This window comes from Aedes albopictus, chromosome 3, assembly GCF_035046485.1.
Source record: "Aedes albopictus strain Foshan chromosome 3, AalbF5, whole genome shotgun sequence".
NCBI lineage: Eukaryota > Metazoa > Arthropoda > Insecta > Diptera > Culicidae > Aedes > Aedes albopictus.
In genome coordinates, this window is record NC_085138.1 from 119572280 (window position 1) to 119592684 (window position 20405).

At 38.5% G+C, this 20405-nt stretch overlaps 1 protein-coding gene across 3 annotated transcripts in view; it reads right to left on the reverse strand.

Moving 5' to 3' along the window:
* Nucleotides 1-554: 554 nt before the first annotated feature.
* Nucleotides 555-20405, reverse strand: part of LOC109433312 (leucine-rich repeat-containing protein 20) — a 52740-nt gene continuing 32889 nt past the window's right edge. For 2 of the 3 annotated variants that reach the window (XM_062861313.1, XM_029866828.2), the window contains exons 2-3: nucleotides 7810-7953; nucleotides 555-1943 (exon numbers count right to left, since the gene is read on the reverse strand). In XM_062861313.1, coding sequence (XP_062717297.1) covers nucleotides 1609-1943; nucleotides 7810-7953 — 479 coding nt within the window. In that variant the 3' untranslated portion in view covers nucleotides 555-1608. Of the gene's footprint in view, nucleotides 1944-7809; nucleotides 7954-8061; nucleotides 8501-20405 lie in introns of those variants that run through there. The other variant, XM_029866829.2, reaches the window with a different exon arrangement.

The following is a 20405-nucleotide window of genomic DNA, read 5'->3' on the forward strand; positions in this document are numbered from 1 at the left end:
CTTCTTAGTAGCTCTGTAAAATAGCCATAACATTATAGATGCCATACCGCTGTTGCTTTCTGTTTTAGCAGACCAAATAGTTGAGCAGTATTGCAGCGGTGTTTGAAGTTGACCTATTGGTGGCTTGCGTGCGTGGTGATCGGAAATTGGTCTGAAACAAAATAAACCTAAGAATATCTACATTCGCCATTCGGATGGATTAGAATTGTCATTCAATAGTAGTACCATCAATGTGTTATTCATTAAAACTGAACCAGAAGAACTAATAGCAAATGAGATACATATTTACCGGTAGTAATCGATTGCAAGAGTATTTAAAAATATTAACATTGTTACTTAGAATTTTACAACAACCAAAAACAGATTAAACTTCTGAGATATCATTATCGAGTGAATAAACGACAAATCTAGCTATCAAAGAGGTCCTGTTTTATCTATTGAAACTGTACAGAAAGCATAGTTGAACTGTGAGTTGTAAACTGGAGGATATATAGTAATAAAGGTTTTTGTTTATTGCAAAAGGGATTTCTCTGCGGAAAATAGTCGGAAAGAAATTCCATCATCTTACGTTTTATTCATCGTTCTGTGGAGAAATTTTTGTTCCAAACAATCATTCGATATTGCTATTGCACATCACATTTTTGTTCTGTATCGGCTAAACAACACACACTTCGTACATTGGAAGTCATTTCTGCGTCCAAAAATATCATTCTCACTTATCTAACAAATAATATCACTCACGTTATTTCTTATAAATTATACATAAGCCGTGACACGTTTTGTCGGTTTTTGACAAAAATTTTGATCATTTCAATCACCTGCATCCTGTTCAGAGACCCCCTCTCGAATGACTAGATCAAAATTTTTCCTCATCAAATAGTACCTTCTCCTCTCTTACGTACATGAGTTTTGTTTCAGTATACGTCTTAGCGATAATTTCACACAAAGATACATATAATACAGTACGGGTTAGTATATTACAGTCACTAAATACAATTGATTTCGGCAGCTTATTTGATACGACCTTAGCAAAAATATATTCGTTCATTCACAAAATATCCACTTCTATAAAAATCTCAAATTTCTCCATAAAATAATGAGAGTTCTCCTAACACATCAATTGCACATATAACACAGAAAATACATTCTCAAAAAGAGTATTGGAGACTCTCGTACATCCATGGAAAAACTTGAGAACTTCAAAACTATTCATTTTGCGTAGAACTTTCCGATGGTCGTCATAACCTTTTGCCATTGCTTTCTTTTATACAATCGGAAGATGTCGATTCTTCGCAGTCGATATCGGCACCAATCAACACCTTTGGTATAAACACTTACTAGCTAAAACACTCAATTCTCACTAAATTAAGAAACTTCTGAGCGAGTCTATTGCATAAACAGGATGGGTTCGTTCTAGGGAGAGTTTGTCCTTAACGCTACTAAGATTTCTGGTACGATCGTCGTAGAATGTATACAAAAAGAGAACCAACGCGATAACTGAGAATACTCATTTTAAGTACGTACATACATATCTAACCTAACTGGCTAACTGGCGGTGAGACCGGGCAGGACGGCTGACGACAAATTCCGCTTGGGAGTCGCCGAACCTCAGATCGTCAGATCTTCCCAGTCCTCTTTTTCCCGCTCGGACAGCTCGATCCGGAAGCTAACGTTGGCATTCTTGAGCAGTTCGTGACACATCGGCGTCAGCGGGTTGTGTCTCAGATCGACCAGTTCCAGCGAGTCGGACGTGATGATCTCGTCCCGGTCGATGTCGATGATGGCGTTGTTGTTGGCCCGGAGCTCCCGCAGTTTGGGCATCTTGAACACGACGGCAGGTAGCGTGATGAAGGAGTTGTGCGAGATGTCGAGCACCTCCAGCGAGTGCAGATCGGCCAGCTCGTCCGGCAGTTTGGCCATCTGGTTGTGCGACAGGTTGAGCTCTGTAGAAAGAAAGACGGGACAGTTATGAATCGTGTTGTTAGCTGTATAGTTGCAACTTGTAATTCGAATACTTAAAGAACTACTGAATATGATGCATTTATAAAATTTAAAAGCAGTTAGGGGTCTCCAATCAGCATATTTAGTTCTCGTAGTTAAGGCTATGGATTGCCAATTCGGAGACGGCGGGTTCGATTCCCGTTCCGATCGGGAAAATTATCTGGACTCCCTGGGCATAGTGTATCATTGTGCTTGCCTCTCAATATGCTTATAAATTCATGCAATGGCAGGCAAAGAAAGCCCTTCAAATCTATATATATAAAAATGCAGTGGCATACGTGGGACCGCGCATAACTTGCGAACGGAAGGTCCAATTTTGGTCGTCTAAGTTTTTTTCTGTTAGTTTTCATCCAAGGAAGGTTTATGAGCCAAAAAACATGGAAAAATGAGAGTTTTTGAATATTGATCTTCCATACATTTTGTGACCGGGGATTTGGTCTTGGATAGAAACTTGAAACGTCAAAAAAACGCAGTAGGCAAGACAAAGTTTGCCGGGTACAGCTAGTAATAACTAATTATTCAAAAGCTCATCGAACGATTCATTTAGAAAACCATCCTAGGAAATCCTTTTACATTTGAATTGTGAATTTAAAAAAAACTGCCGGGAATGCCTCCTGCCTCACGGAAGAATGTCGACAGCACAGGTTTTTGGTTGTACAGAAGCTACATTCATGTTATTCTAACCCAATTGCAGACTAACTTGAAAATGACTCGTGTCCAACCAAAAACCTGCGCTGTCGACGCTCCCTTAACCCCTGAAATTATATTAAGAACTATATCCTTCTTTGGAATTCTTCCGAAATGGCTTCATGAATTCCGTTTGAGAATCCTTTAGAAATTCCTTCTAGGAGGTCTTTCGTGTATTCCTTTTGGAAGTTCTTCTAGAATATCGTCCATGGATTGCTTCAGAGGAACCTCCAGAACTTTCTCTAAGAATTCCTCTAAAAAGTTTTTATGGGTTTCCTCAGAAATTGCTCCATACATTCTTCCAGAAATACGTACGAGAATTCTTTAAGGAAATCTTCCACGGGTTTCTTCAGAAATGCTCTCAGCGATTTTTTCGGAAAATCAAAAGTTTGAGACTCCGTCAGAAATGTCCCCAATGATTTCTTTAGAAAATCTTTCACAGATTCCTTCAGAAAGTCTTCCAAAGTTTCTTCCATGGATTCCTTGAAAAGTTTCTCCAGGGCTTCATTTTGTCATTCTCTCAATAATTTTCCCAGAAATTTCTCAAAGGATTCTTTGAAGTGGCTTTCTATGGGTTCCTTATGAAACTCCGTGAGGGATCACTTTAGATTGTAGAAACTCTTCTCGGGATTCGTTTACAAAATCCTCAAATTTATTTAATTTCTCTAAGGACTTCTTTAAAATTGTGTACAGGGATTCATCAAAGATTATTCTATAATATCTATAATCTATAATATTATTATATAATCTCTATAATCTATAATATTTTTCTATCTACAATCTATAATATTATTCTATTATAAATTCTTTTAGTGGTCTCTCCAGCAATTTTCCAGAGTAATTCGTGCAGGTTTTTCTCCAAGAAGTCTACCAAAGATTTATTCAAGAATTTCTCTAGGGATTCAATTAAAGCTATGCGCATGTATACGTCCAGGAATTTCTTCAGTGATTCTTTCCAGATGAATGCAGGATCATGCTGGAATCCTTCAGAGATTCTTGGATTATTACTTTCAGTGGTTCAGGTGAGAATTCCTCTCTTCCAAAGATTCCTGCAGGTGTTCAAACAGAGAACTCTTTCGAATTTCGTACAACTATTCCTCCATGCAATTCTTTAGAAATATCTCTGGCATTTCTTCTAAACCTTAGGACAACTCTTAGAATTTCTCCACGGATTCTTCAGAAATAATTTTGGGAATTTCTACTGGAATTTCTTCAGAAGTATCTCAAGAGTTTTTTCTTCTAAAGATCTTTATAAAGCTTATCTAGGCATTTCTTCAAGTATCTCTACAGGAATTCATTTGAAAATACGTTCACAGAGTCCTCCAGGATTACTTTCTGAAAATCTTCCAAGAATTTTATGAAAAGATTTCCCTAGGATTGTTTTCTAAAAATTCCGCAATAAACTTTTCTAGGAACTCCGCCGAGGATTTCTCTAAGAGTTTCTCCAGATATTTCTACAGGAATTTCTCCAGAAATTCCTTCTGAAATTGCTTCACGAACTTTCTAAGGGTTTCTTCAGATATCCATCTAGAGCATGGTTTCCCAAACTGTGGGTCGCCACCCCCCAGGGGAGTCGCCGGCTTTCATCCAGGGGGTCGTGAAGAACAGTAGAATATTTTACTGTAACAGACATCAAATGAGGGATTTTCTATGGTGGGTCGCGAAAAGATCGTCTGTTGGCAAAAGGGGGTCGCGCACCTGAAAGTTTGGGAACCTATGATCTAGAGATTTATTGAGAAGCACTCCCTGAGATTTCAACAGGGATTCTAATGAAGATTTAATCTTAAATTGACACAGAGATTTTTTGAGAAGTTCCTTCTTGTATTCCTTCAGGGATACCGTCAAACACATCTCAAAAGACTTTTTCCGAATTTTGGGGATTTTTTTTTCAGGAATATCAGCAAGGTATTACTTGGGAAGTTCTTCCATGGAGTTGTTAGAAACTCCTCTAAACAAATCTTTACAAATCCTACAGAAATTCCTTGAGTTATGAATTTCAAATAACTCAACGTACATATGTACAAATGGGTAAATTATTGGTTAAATTGGGAAAAAATCCACAGCTCAGGTGAGATTTGAACTCACGACCCTTATTCGCTAGACAAGTGCTTTACCAACTAAGCTACCGAGCCAATTAATGACCCGACAACTTAGTTTTCATAAGGTTCAACTCTAATCTCATCGATCTATATCATCTTCCCCTAAACCGTAAATATAACCATGTCTGTTGTACATATGTACCCAAGCAACACACATGTTATAATAGAGTTACGATAGCGCAAGTTTGGGTTGTATAGAAGTTTATTTTACGTTATTCTAACATTGTGTTGAAATAACGTAAAATAAACTTTGATACAACCAAAACTTGCGCTGTCGTAACAACAACATGTGTGTTACTTGGGTACGAAGAGCGAAAGCGATTTGTTTATTGTTTGAAACTGTATGCCTATCATACAGGCACCGCTTCCTCAACCACTTGTAGAGAAGAACAATTGCTACCTGGAAGGCGATCAAACGCGTCGTTCGCATTCTGTTTGATACGACGGATAACTACGTAGAGGTAGATGCTCGAAAACGACTCACTCAAAGTGCAAATTTGGTTGGTAAAGCACTTGTCTAGCGAATAAGGGTCGTGAGTTCAAATCTAACCTGAGCTGTGGATTTTTTCCCAATTTAACCAATAATTTACCCATCTGTACATATGTACGTTGAGTTATTTGAAATTCATAATTGACCACACGGATTGGTATTACCGAAAATTTGCACTTTGAGTGAGTTCCTTGAGTTGTTCATCCAAGAGTTCCTCCAAGAATTCATTGATAAATTCTTTCAGGATTCAAATATTTTCCAGGTTTGTTTTGGCAGAATGCTTGAAAGAATCTCTAAAGGCATTTTTAAAGAAATTCTTGAAAATTTTCTAGAGGTATTCCACGACCCATATTCCTGAAGCAATTTCTGAAGGAATCCTTAGATGAATGCCTGCGAATTCCTTGATGAATGTCTGGGAGAACACCTGAAGAAACTCCCTAAGATACCTTTTATATTCCTACAAAAAAAATCATGAGGAACTTCTGGAGGGACTCTGGTAGTAATTGCTCGAGAAATTTCTGGATAGATTCCCGTAAAAATCCGCGAAGGAATTTCTGTAGAAATCTTTTAAAAATGTCTGCATAAATCTATGCAGAAATTGCAGATAAAGGTACTGTGTGAGTTGTTGAACAAATCTCTCAATACATTTCTAATAGATCCCTAGAGGTAGAAGCTTCAGAAGGAATCCCTAGAAGAACTCCTGGAGATACCTCTAGAGGAATTTATAGAAGAATTTCTTAAGCAAGTTATAAAGATATTAGTACACAAAAACCCCTGATGTACTCTCGGGAGAAATGTTTAAAGCAAATCCAGCAGAAACAAAAAAAAATCATAATTATGTTAATTGAATATTTGAAAGAATATCTACAAGAACTGCAGAGTCTCTGGAGAAATTCCTGAAGCATCCCCGAAAAATTTCTGAAGTATTCCGTGAAGACATATTTGAACAAATACATGCGCGAACTTCTGTAACAATCCTTGAGGCAATTTCCTAAATAATCACTAAAGAATCACCCCAGGATGAATTTGTGAAAAACCCCATGGACTAGTTTTAAGATGAATCTTCGAGAAGCTTCTTAGTAAAACTCCCGAAATAGACCCAAGGAAAACATAATCTCTGGAGAAATCCTTGGAGAAATGCTCAAAGAAATACATGTACAGGAATGGACTTTAATGGGATGCTTGGAGGAATTCTTGATGAAATCAATTTAGAGAATCCATCAATAAACTGATGGTGTTCGCTTGACCCTATATTGAACTTGAACACTCGGTTCGTGATGTCTCCATCCTGCCACTTGCTGTGTAGCTTCGGGCTCGTTTAGAAGTTGACTATCAATGTTAACTTCTTTTCCCAATCAGCCAAGACTGCCCCCATTCGCATAACAGTCCGATGTGAATGGGAAACCCAGAAAACATGGGACTGTTATGCAAATAGGGGCAGTAGATAGCTGTGTAGTGTCGGTAGCGGTTGTCTCAATTGGCTAAGAATAACACTACGGACCGCCTGATCCAGTGGTAAGAGTCCACTAAACAGAAGACCCCTAATTTATGGTGTTATGCGGCTTTATGGTACACTAAGCCTAGCTAAAACTAATAGTTTAGGTGTAAAGATTTCGACACTGATTTTTCAGTTGAGGCGATCCTCTCTTTGTGTTATCACAGAATGTGTATTGAGTTTTCCAAAGATTTTTTGGTTTAAATGCGAAGAAGACGACTACATGTTGCTATAGAAACTAAAAGAATAATGTTTTTGTTTGTTTTGATCAAGTTATTAGCGAAAGAAAGAGTCGACGAAGAGAAATCGATCAAGTCAGTTAGGCCCTTATGAAAAATCATTGTCGAATTAATCCAGATAAAAAATACAGTTCTCGGATCAATGGGCATAGACGATTTGAAATCAATTTTTATTCAATTTTAAGGCAAATTTGCTAAACGTTTACCGTAACTCACTAAAAGATGTGAGTTCTAACTGCCGTAATTCTGCAAAGTGACGTAAGCGCCATTCAAAATTCCAAACTTTTTTGGGTATTAACGTGGGTATTAATCTAGAATACATCCTCGGTTCTCGTGTTCCAAGAGCCCACGTAGTACAAGAACATTTCGACTCTGAAACCGACGGCCAGTCGACAATGGATCAGATCTTCGCCGTCTGGTAAACCCTTCAGTAATGCTATGAATGAACGCTGGACAAAACTGTTTGTGAATTTTGGTAACTTCCTAGTTACCGCAAGGTCTTCATCAGTGTGCTGGCCATGTTGTGAAAAGGCCGAATAACAACCGTCAAGCTGGTATTCTTAACAGATCCGATTAGTACAAGTGGGCAAGGCAAGATGAGCGAACCACGTAACATGTGATCTGGCAAGCATTGGGCATGACCGAGCTGCAAATCTAGTAAATTATGGCATGATATTGTTGATTATGTTTTGTCGTGAGCTTGATGTTACTCAAAATATGTGAAAATCAATGTAAGCTTTAGTAACTCTAGTCTCCATGGGTTTGGAATATGAATGAATAATTTCAAAGACGACTTACCTGTGATCAGACTGAACTTCACTGCAAATTTGGGGGAAATTTTCGTGATGACGTTACTGCTAAGATCACAGGATTTCAGTTCGGTGTGTCTCATCAGATGGTAAACTGCGTCTGGTACCTGAATCAGTTCGCACTCAGAGAGATCTGAAATGGGGAAAGAATGGATGATAACGATCAATTTTCTTCATACATCACGACATCCTAGTATGATAATACTCTTTTAAAATAGTGTACAACAGAATCTCAACCTACTCAATTGCTTGCTTTCGGTTGCTTCTTCGCAACGATTAACCACCCTCGCTACATGTGAAGCCATTTTCAGGACTAAAATGCACCGTTCACCTACTGACTAACTCAAAAAATATAACTCTGACCTATCTACGCCTAGCGCAACAGCCAGTATCGCACTGAGTAAATCCCACTGCACACAGCTACACACACACCGGCTGCTAATAATAGAAATTACTGAACACCACTGTCCCTATCCTCGGTGATTCAACTCTTACGCACAGTCCACAACACCAGCTAATCAGAGATCGAAACAAACGCAAATCGAACACTTGTTACTTTGTGTCTAAATTGCAACAATTTAACGACACTTATTCGATCAAGTTTACCGTTCGTCGTCCGATAGAAGTTAATCAAAACTTGCGAAACGAACGAAACGCTGCGACCACTCAGATAAAAATAAAACTAGAAAAGTCACGCGAAAGCAGTGCCACTTGTGTTTCCGACATGTGGATTTGTAGCATGACATGGAAAGTGTCACGCGACAAATAATTAGCGTGTCACGTCCATGGATCGGTCCGTGCAAGGTAAGTAAAAGGAAGGTAATCCAATATGTCAGATTCCACCATCCGCCATATTGGAAAACCTAACGACAGCTGGCAAGTTTGTATTCAATTTTTTTCACTAGTGAGATGACAAACAAAAACTTTCCGCCCTAGCAACGTACCAACCCCACAGAAACCATGCACGCTTAACTTTCTCAGCACTAAAATCGAACAAACTCCATGACACTCATCAAGTGTTTCCTACTTACACGGATTGCAAACGAGATTGCAAATTAGCTCGTACACCCACTCAAGCAAATATTTTGCAATATTCTCGGCAAAGCAATCTCTTTTGGTTAAGAAATCGCCATTGTATTCATAATTAACAAAAATGCGGGGGCACGAGCAAATTTTAAACCTGGGGGAATATTACTCATTTTATGAGTGTCATGGAAGTATGTCAACATTGGTTATCCGTGTTGAGCATGTTGTTGCCGATGCGGCGCAGCAACGCTTCTGTAGCGTTCTGCAGCATAAACAAACTGGCCGGCTGTCACCTCCATCCCCCCGCAGTGTGCCGCACTCCCCGCATCCACTTACTGCTTATACGCTAACACCTTCCTTATAAACATCTTGGGTCCGTGAGTGCAACACACCCACGATACATTCCTTGACAGATGCTTCGTGCAGTACCGTGTTGATTCAAATATCGGAATGTTTAAGTTTAAAACCACTACAACACTAGTTTACAGTTTTCCTTTAACTCGCTGAACTTATGCCCATTATTGGTGTTGAGTTAAATCATTCCCTGGGTTCAAAAAAGCTTAAAAATAATTACAGTATCGCAGGTTTTTTCGACTTCAGCTTTGGTGAGTTGAAAACAGTTTCCACTCTATTTATAGGGGAACGGTAATTCAAAAATGTAGAACACAAGGTCTCTGCAACTTTTTCTACTATACATTCAACTTAAGTGTAGCATCCTTGCTAGCCTAAAACACGTTTGTAATGCTTTGTTTCGATATCATATATGACCTCTCAGGGTTAAGAAGGCAGGAAGCTTTCGACCTCGACTGATGATTCAAGCTTGTCCATGTACTGGTATTATTGCAAAACTTGGTGCAAAATCCTAAATCTACAAAAAGGGAAAACACTTAAGCAGGAGACACAATGCTACGTCGACTTCGACTTCGACTTCAACTGACAGCTCGGTTTGAGTCAATGGAATCCAGTGCTGCAGCCCACAATGATGCGTTGCGTCAAACGGGTGCGTGCAACGTATCTAAATACCCAAGGTAAGAGATTCCCGCAAATGTCAAAAATGAGACTCACCAACACATCTGCGTTAGTTATGAAAAGTTGGTGTTTTTACACTAAAATGTCATTATTTCAGCAAAGTTTGTAAAGTTTTAGTAGTTTGGATGTTTCTAAATGCTGAAAAAATATGTTTAGAACCAATTAAAAAAAAATTGTTACCGATTTTCAAATGGCGATATTTCCTGTTTTATTGCATGGAAGTCACTTTTAATCCAGTAAGATGTAATTAAATAATTGCTTCTATGATGAGAGTGCTTAATTTCTTAAGAAAGTTTGCTAAATAGTGATGCGCCCATACAAATCAGCGCAAACTTCATAACTATTTTTTCCTTTTTTCCTTTTCTCACTAATCCGTGAATATTAGCGGGAATCTCTTACCTTGTTATTTAGATACTTTGGGGTGCGTGTACTAAAAACGCTGAAGCCGTTCTAAACTTTGAAACTTCTCAAAGTTGACGCAGCATCAAGTTCTTTTTTTTTTTTTTTTTAATATTTAAAGCAGTCGAAAATGACCAGTTTTAAAGAAAATCTGATTTCCTTGGTGCAAGAACAGCAACAATAAACAATCTATATATATAAAAATGAGTTTGAAGACCCTTTGAGGCAACAAAACTGACGAATGGCCGAACCGTTCAGCATGGCCCTTGCACGTTTCGATTCGTATTCATGGTGGTTGTGTTTATATTTATAAAAAGTTACGCAAATCAACTCCAAAAGTTAGAAAATTGATAAAGTACTGATTTTTATGAACTGGGAAGAATATCAACATGATCGAAATCAAACCAATCTAGAGTGCGGTGCATAAATTAGCTCAAAAGCTGTCAAACCACCACAAGATTGGCAAGACAGAGTTTGCCGGGACAGCTAGTAGAACAATAAAAGTTCGAAAGAGTATCGAGAGACCCACCGGAAGGAGGAGATTTTGCAATCAATCGCTGTGAAGCTGGATAAACCAGGTGAGTTTTAACTATCTATGTCTCCCAAAAAATCGATATAAACAAGCCGGCAGCGGTATCCGGGAAACTACAAAATGAACAATTTACGGAACAGGTTCCCGGGAAAAAGATATGACTACATATTGATACGGCATCCAATTTTACAAATTTGCATGTGGAGTGACTTTGGATATTATCGGTAGGTACGGTAATAAATATAATTTGGACCCCCTGGGTCGTATTATCACAATTTTCACCGATTTAATGAAAAGATGACGAAATTTTTTAGAATCACTCGCTTAGTTAGATTGCTCTGCACGGGCAGCATCCATTTTCTCACTGGAAATATCATTATTTGCCTTGAAATTATTTTTTATCAATCTGGTCGTCCGGTGCGGAGGAAACTTGCAGATGTAAGCAAAAAATACATATCATTCTAGTGCATAAAATTCGCAAAGTTCGTCTAATCAGCCTTTGTCAATCAAGTAATTAGGATGTGATCTAGCATATTCAAGTGGCAGATTCTTTGAAAATAGTTCCAAACAGGTTTAAACACCAGGTGTCCAAAATATATACTGGAAACTAATGCTTCAAAAATAAGTTATTTTCATCAAATTTTCAGCCAGAAATGACCTTGAGGATTTTTAACGGACAGTGGAGGCTTTTACGATCAAACTAACACCATCATAACCTATAACACCCTCTGAATCAGTTTGATTTTGAATTAAATTCAAACTAATGTCCTCTAGGGGCCCAAAACTTGACCATTACCCTATGTTCTCTTCGTCATGAGGAGTTTTTGTCGGTCAAATTGTCTAAAACTTGGCCTTGATTAGGAAGGATTTGAGACCAACTCTAAGTTCGACAGGTATCAAAATTCCCCATGACAAAGTTTTGTCCATCTTCATTTATTATCTAAACTAAACATGTGTCAAAAAAAAAATCAAAGTGATTTTTCACCTAGAAGTTTTGTCACTTTTTATCAATACAAGTGCAGTGAATTAGAGAAGAATAAGTCTATTACATATTTTTATAGCAACCAACCGTCTAAAATTATTGCCATGTTTAATTTCTCTTCGCATTTATCTATTTACTAGCTGACCCGACGTGGCTAGCCACGTTAGCTAGAAAAAGATTGTTTTTAAAATTCCAGTTACACTTCTTCAATGAAACTGTTTTCGAGAACATTCCAGAATCTCTCTCCAGAATGCTTCTCTCTTGAACGTTTGGTAATCTCCAGAAAGTTCTCAAAAAAAAAATCTCCAGAAAGTTCTCAAAATTCAATGAATGAATGACTTTCCAGAACTTTTCAGAAGGTCCATTTCACATTTTTTTTTCTTGAACGTTGACAAACTCCCCGATCATAATCGGCATTAAAAAATTGTTCCAGAAAATTCCAGAAGGTTAGTTTTCTTGTTCTTTCTGAAACATTCAGTAACTTCTGGAAAGTACCTGGAAAGTTTAATGTTCCAGAATATTCTAGAGATTTTTTCTGTTTTCATTTGGAATGCTCAGTAGCTTCCAGAAATTTCTCAAACATTTTATGAATTTGGTTGTTCTAGAACCTTCTTAAAAGGTATTTTTCATTCTTTTTGGAACGTTCACAAACTCTCAGACACATTTTGTAAATTAAAAAAAGGTTGCAGAAGGTCTTTGTCTTGTTTTTGTCCAGTAGCTTCTCGAAAGTTCTAAGAATTTTGATTATCTAAAACATTTTCGTAGATTATTATTCTTCTTTCTGAAGATTCAGTAATCTCTAGAAAGGTCTCGAAATTTAATGAATTTTGGTGTTCCAGAACATTTTAGAAGGCCCTTTACTTCTTTCTAGGACTTTCATTAACTTCCAGAAAGTTCTTGAAATTAAGAATGAAAAGTGTACAGAACATTCCAGAAGGTTCTTCTCCTTTCTCTGATTGAAACGTTCAGTAACGCACAGAAAGTTTTCGATATTTGAGAAAGTGTGATATCCTGAATATCTCAGATTTACTTTTGTAACGTTCAGTATCTTTCAGGAGGTTTCTGGAAATTTTATGGATTTTTATGTTCCAGAACATTTTAGAAGGTTCTTTTTGGTTCCTTGCTCGTTCCCTAACGTCCATAACCTTTCCCCAATATAACAAAGTTTCATGCCCTAGAACATTCTAGAAGGTTCTTTTCTAAAACGTTTAACAACTTAGAAGTGGTTATTAGAAGCCGAAGTTCTCAGTTAATAACTGAGCTCATAGACATTAAGCTGAGAAGCAGGGTTTGTCCCAGTTGGGACGTTACGCCAAAAAAGATGTTCCATAATGCTGCCGAAGGTTCTTCTTCTTTTTCTTTCTGAAGCGTCCAGAAACTTCAAGGGGATTCTCGAAAATTTAAGAAGTTCCATATTTTAGAGCATTCCAGAACGTTATTTATTTTCTTGAACTTCCAGAAAGTTCTTAGAATTTTTAGAATATTGATGTTCCAGAACATTCCAGAAGGTTCTTCTTATTATTCCTAAAAAGTCAAAAAAACATCCAGAATCTCGTACCTTTTAGAAATTTGATACAACTATGGTGAAACATTTCAACGAAACATTTCAAAGCGTTACGGACAGACAGACAGACAACGCTGGGATTTTATATATATGATTCTGTATATAGACTAAATAAAACCATTTCAATACATCCACGCATTCGGGTCAATGTCTCACCGAATTTTGAGGGTCATCACTAATTGTATCAAATAAAGCGCGAGTCACCGCGCAATCCCCTTCGATCATGCGGGGTTTACTAATCGCTTGCCTTCACGCTCTGCTTCTCTATCGGTGGTGCTGGCCGTTCGAGGGGTGGTACACGTATATAATCACGACCTATCCCAACAATCAGCTGTTGGCGAACGTGAGCGAATGAAAGGATTTTCCACTCACTGCACTGGCACTGGTGTTTGCTTTCGCTTGTTTCTATCGACGACTACGAGCGAACATGAATGGTTAGGTGTCTCCAAATTAATCGTGGGGATTTGAGGGTCTCAACTCAAGGTCAATGGAGTCTGTCAACATGAATGATAAATGAATTATATGTTTTTGCTTTTCAAGATCAAAGTTACTGTAATCACTTTTCACTGAATGTTCAGTGTTTTATCCAGAATAAATAAAATCTCACAAGTGATTTTTTTACCCAAATTAGTAATCGGGTAATGTTAATAGTTTTCCAGACTAAACTTGGGATTTTGAGGGACCCCTTCCGGAAGGCGAACTGTTTGCTCGAGAGACCATTCACACCCTCAGTGTGCCTCTACAGTGTGTTGAGGATGACCATTTTGAGTCAGCATCTGATGCCATTCGAACAATTATTCTCGACATATCCACGACCCAAGTGCCGTTACCGGTGGGTAGTCGTTATCTGTCGTTATGGGTCTGCTATATTGGCAATATCTGTCCCCCACTCAGCGACTGCCTGACACAGCAATTGCTGTGAGGCAACACAATGGCTCAGGTTCATCTGTGTTACCTGCACTGTGACTTGTCAGCTGCGGTTCTTCTGAAGGCTCCTGTCAGGGCCTTTGCAGTCCTACGACGGTTCCTTCGGTGCCTTATGTATGGACAGGAGCCTTATGTACCGATCAGCCCACATTGAGCTCACTATACTTTACTTTAAGGGACTTGTTAGTGCCCGCCACTTTTAGCTGTACCGAGGCCACCTGTGTCTCAGTCGAGCCTTGCTGTAGCCGAACGGCTGAAGTGGCCATATGCACCTCGTACTGTTACCACAGTGCCATGACGAGCTCTACCGCGTCAGTGATCTAGTCTAAGTTTTTAACCTTCAGAATCGCTTCCACTGCGAGAGCCTTTACCTGGTCACAATCGCCAAGGACCTTTCCGGCTAGACATTTGTAGGCACTTTGTTGCGCCTGAGCTCCAGAATCATTTCGCCTGTATGGGTACGTCTTAAGCTGAATGCGTAGGCTTTAAGATTAACGAGCTTGGCATCGCTCCTCATCACCTTCAAGACTTCAGAGTACTTATAAGTAGTAGTCTACAGACTCTTCCGTCTTGATGACGAGCGCGTTACCCTTCTCACGCTTTGGCACCTGCCTTTCTATCTCTCCTTGGCCAGGTGCCTCTGCACTTCTGTTCCTCTGACTTGTTTCTTCATCTTCTTTTTCTTCTTATCCACTGGGGTAGCCACTCTAACCCGTGGTGGCTGAGGACCTACCGGTTGCAACCCCTGCTCCGGGGTAGGTCGACCTTTTTCGGTCCGGCTTTCTGGGACGCTTTACCGGGTAGTACTGCCGAAATCTCTCCTGGCTTTGCGAACGCCGCTTGGTAGCCCCTAACCTGTGCTTGTCGTAAGTTATCTCTTACGGCGTACTCTTTGGCTACCCGTGAATATTGCCATGAGTTTGTCATGGTCCTGCTTGGCCGCCATAGTTCAATTATGAAATCTCACTAGGGCCTGCTTGAGGTCCTTACCGATGTTCGACTTCGAAGGTGTATTGGACAGAATCCATGGTGTGGCCATGAAAATAAGGAAACGTGGAAGTTCTACCAGAAACTCATCGCATGACGTAAAGGCTCTGTGCCGCAAGTTGAAAGGTGCGGAAATGAAGGAGCGTCTAGACGAACGAACGCGAGGTGATTGAAAGGTGGAAGCAGCGTTTAGTCGAGCACCTGAACGGCGAGGAGGATGTAGGCGCGAGGGATCAATGCAGCGATGGAAAAGACGTCGACAATGCAGCTGAGTGTGAGAAAATGAACCAACTCTAACACTGAGGAACATTATGGATAAAATTCACCAGCTCCAAGCCGGAAGCTACACCAATATCAGTACCGTGATTTCGGGAGAATTGATATTTTTTTGTAGTTTTTGGTGCTTTTTTTTAGAATATTTCTCGATATGGTCAAACTCAATGCTTTCCTTACTGAATATGTGATAACTTCCGAAAAGTATAATTTAATGCACAAAGTTGAAAATTTATAGAACTCTTGATAACGAAATCGGGTTAAACAAATACTTGGCAGCAAGAATCATTTATTCGAATATTGTAATGTGCGATACGGCTACGATAACAAAAGTTTGAAAATGCACGCATTTTGGGAAAATATTGAATAAGTCACATATTACTAATTGTCTGCAAAACATGTAAACTCATTATTCAATAATCCCTGATCCAGAAGATCACCATTTCTCACATATTGTTTTAAATTTAGAACGTTTTTTTGACAAATAAAAATGTGAAGGGCATTTTTGATGAATTTTACCCACACAAATTTCTCTAGAAATACTTTCAGAAAATCCTCCGATAATTTTATGAAAGGATTTTTCCAAGAATATCCTTTAAATTACTCTTTTTGCCTTTCTCGTACACCAAAGTGTACTTAAAGGCTATATGTTCACTCAAAAAAGGAATTTTCGATAGAAGGCTCGGAGGGTCAATTCACAAATACCAATCAACTCAGTTCGACAAATTGAGGTGATGTCTGTATGTATGTGTGTGTGTGTGTGTATGTGTGTGTGTATATGTGTGTATGTATGTATGTATGTATGTATGTCTGTGTACAAAAAGGTCACTCATTTTTAAGGCACTTCCCATTGACCGATTTTTCTTATTATAGCTCGAATCGATCCGGAATTTTACCGCATTGTTTGAAAATGGTCCGGATCGGTCAAGGCGTTACGGAGTTATGGCAATATGAGTGACCCGGACCAGCACCGCTAAAACCAGCCGTATATAAACCTGAACCAAACCTCATCATGCGACCTGTCAAACTGCGGCGGTTGTTGTAACCTTTAGCATGGTTGACCAATTTTGTGCGGAAATCACACTGGGCACCAGAAATTCCACGATGTCAGCCTAAAATTCAATATGGCAGCCTAATATTCAAGATGGCGGCTCTAAATTCAAGATGGTGGCTGTTTTAGGCTCCAAAACCATGCAATATGGAGTATATATGTATTTGGTAAGGGGAAGTTGTCTGGAGTCCAAAAATGGTGACCAGAATATCAAATATGGCGATCTCAAATCCAAGATGGCGGCTCAAAATTCAAGATGGTGTCTGTTTGGTGGAGTTTTAGTTTCTAAAACCATGCTTTATGGGTATATTTGGTATGGGGAAGATGTCCGGAGTCCAAAAATGACGACCAGTATATCCAAAATGGCGGTCTAAAATCCATAATGGCGACTCCAAATTCAAGATGGTGGCTTCAAATTCAAGGTGGCGGCTGTTTGATGATGTTTTAGGCTCCAAAACTATACAATGTTAGTATATTTGGTATAGGGAAGATTCCGGAGTCCAAAAAAAAAAGACAACAGGATATCCAAGATGGCTGCTTCAAATTCGGGATGTCGACTGTTTAATAGAGTCCTAGGCCATAAAACAATGCAATATGGGTATATTTGGTTTGAGGAAGATGTCTGGAGTCCAGAAATCACGTCCAAAATACCCAAAACGGCGGTCTAAAATCCAAGATGGCGGCTCCAGATTAAATATGGCGGCTATTTCATGGAGTTTTAGGCCTTAAAATCATGCTATGTCCGGAATTTCAAAAATGGTGGCAGTCTAAAATCCAAGATTTCTGCTCCAAATTCATGATGGCGGCTGTTTAATGGAGTTTCAATCCCTAAAATCATGTAATATGGATATACTTGGTATGGGGAAGATGTCCGGAGTTCAGAAATGGTGACCATAATATCCAAGATGGTGGCTTCATATTCAATATGGCGGCCTATTAGTGGTTTTTTAGGTTTTAAAATCATGCAATATGGGTATATTTGTTATAGTGAAGATGTCTGGATTCCAGAAATGGCGACCAGAATATCAAAGATGATGGTCTAAAATCCAAGATGGCGGCCCCAAATTCAAGATGGCAGCTGTTTAATGGAGTTTTAGGCTTCAAACCTATAACATGGCGGACCTAAGTCCAAAATGGCGACTAAGAATTCAAGATCACGGTTTTTTAAAAGTTTAAGGCCCAAACATCGAAAGCTAAATAAACGATATGATTTCTGGTGCCATGAAATAGATTTTTGTTAAACGTATGAAAGTGCGATATTCATCATTATTTTACTTAATTTTTGTTGAAATGGGTTTTCGAAGGCACGAGACAGGCGCCATCACCGCTTGGTGTATTTATTAAGGGTTTTTTATTCTACAAAGGGTTTCCCGACAAGTTTCTCTAAGTATTTCTCTAGGAAGTTCTTAAGAAATTTTTCCCAGGATTTTTTCAAGAATATCCCTGAGACTTCTCCAGATATTCCACAGATTCATAGGTACTTCCTAAGATGTCTAAAGGGGCTCTACTAAAGATTTGTCCAGAAATGTTTTAAGGAGATCTTGCTGAAATTTCTGTTGGGATTCCTTCGCAAATTCCTTTAAGTAAATATTTTTATGACCATAGACTTCTTGTGCATTTTGTAGATTTCTATAGGACTTTCAGCAGCTTTTCCATGGAGTTTTTCAGAAATTTGTCGAAAAATTTCCTAACAAATTTTAGATTATTTTTCAAAAATTATTCCCAAAGTGCAAGGATTTTTATGAAATCGTTCCTGCGTCTCCATCAACATATCTCCTGGAATGTCTTTGAGGATCCCTGCAGATTTTTTTTTCAGATATTCTTCCAGGGATTGTTCAGAAATTCTTCCAAACATAGCACGGAAAAATACTGAAGAATGTTAAAAAAAATCCTTGAAATAATTTATAAGAAACCCTAGGAGGATTATTTCAAGAAAACATTTAAAAAAATCTGGACATACCTTTGAAATCTTTTAGAAAAAATTCTTGAAAATTTGCTAGAGGAATTTCTGGACAAGTTCTGAAGTTATCTCCGGAGCAATTTCTGGGTGAATGCCCAGGACAAACCCTAAAAGAATTAATGGGAAAAAATACCTTAAGATACCTTTTTTATGCTAAAAAGAAAATCATAAGGACTTCTGGAAGAACTCTGCAAGTTATTCCAAGAAGAATTTCTTGAGAAGTTTCTGGAGGGATTCAGAGAAACTAATCTCTTGAAAAATGGCTTGTTAAAATGGCAAATAAAGGTGCTAGTTCAATTTTTCAAAGAAACATCAACTGGAGATGCCTCTAAAGAAATATTCAGAAAACAATATAAATGTGAAAAATTATACACAATTCCAAATTTAAGGGTTTTCTACACAAAAATCCAAAAAAACTACTAGATATTTGTAGAAATTTCCTAAGGAAATCATTGGAAGATATTTTTAACTATTCAAGAAATAACCAAAAAAAATATTTTTTGAAGGAATCTTTAAAATAGTACAAAGACGCTGGAGACTGCGAAACGCTCTGCTCTGCTTAAAAATCTCTTGAAAAATGCCTTGAGAAATGCTCAGGGCCGGATCTAAGGGGGCCGAGGATAGCCCCTCTATTTAAAGGGCCCCTATAAAAAACCATTTTTGGCTCAAGTATTGCTAAAAAAACAAAGAAAAACTGTATTGCTCATTGCATTTGTACCTTCGAGGGGCCTCCACAACCGCTCAGGCCCCGGGCCCCCACAATCCTTTATCCGGGCCTGGAATTGCTAGTAAATATATTCTGGAGTGATATCTGCAGGAATTTTTAAGTTAATCTTTGGGGAAAAAAAATCTGAAAGAATCTCTGATTGAAAGTCTGAATAATTCCAAAGCAATACCTAGAGACGTATTGGATGAACCGCTGGAGGAAATTCCAGAGGAATCTATTGAGAATATTCTAGAGAAACTTTCAAATGAATCCCACAGAAAATCCCTGAATAAATGAAATAATACCCGAAGGAACCTCTGGAGAAAAGCAAAAATTTCTGAAAAAGTTTCAATTAAAGAGGAAATCCGGAAAAAATCTCGAAAAATTTCACCGGCAATTGCATTCTTTTGGAGAAACATTTGGATAAGTTCATACCCCTGAAGAAATTTTTAGCAAAAATTCTAGAAGAACTCCCGGGAAATCGCAAAGAAAAATGTACAAGGAGGAGTGGGGGGGGCAAAATCTTTCCCACCAACAAGAAGATTGACAAGGAATGCGTGAAAATTTGCCTGGTCATCTTACATAGCCAATCACCTAAAGTAATTGAATACGTGGGAAGTTAGCAAACACATTACCACCGTACCTACGGCATTTCATGAATACAGGATCCCAATTTTGAAAAAGTGTCTACTTGTGTCTTTACACCCAACTTAATGAATGAGGCAAAACTAAAAATGGATGAATAATTCATGAAACATAAGAAATGATTCAAAATGTCATAGTGAAAGTATGACGAAATAGCGAATGATCCATAAAAGAACGTACAAGGGGATATGACGAATCGAGGAGAAGTGGAAGATGTCTTGTCCATTGACCTGGAACAGATTGAAGGTTAGGAGAACGTAAGTGGGGAGTTAGGTGCGTTGAACTACTAATTTTGGAGAATAAAGCCCTCGAAAACGTGAGAGATTCGGCGACCATATTCATTTTTTTCAGATTCTACTGTAAAGGCCAGTCCACAAACATCGTGCAGAGCTGCAACTGTTAAAAGTTTACTATTTTTTCATTCACATGTTCCGAAACTCGATTTCACCTCGTAAATCGTCTAGAAACCCGATCCTGACGGATCGGCATCGTTTGTCTACAACC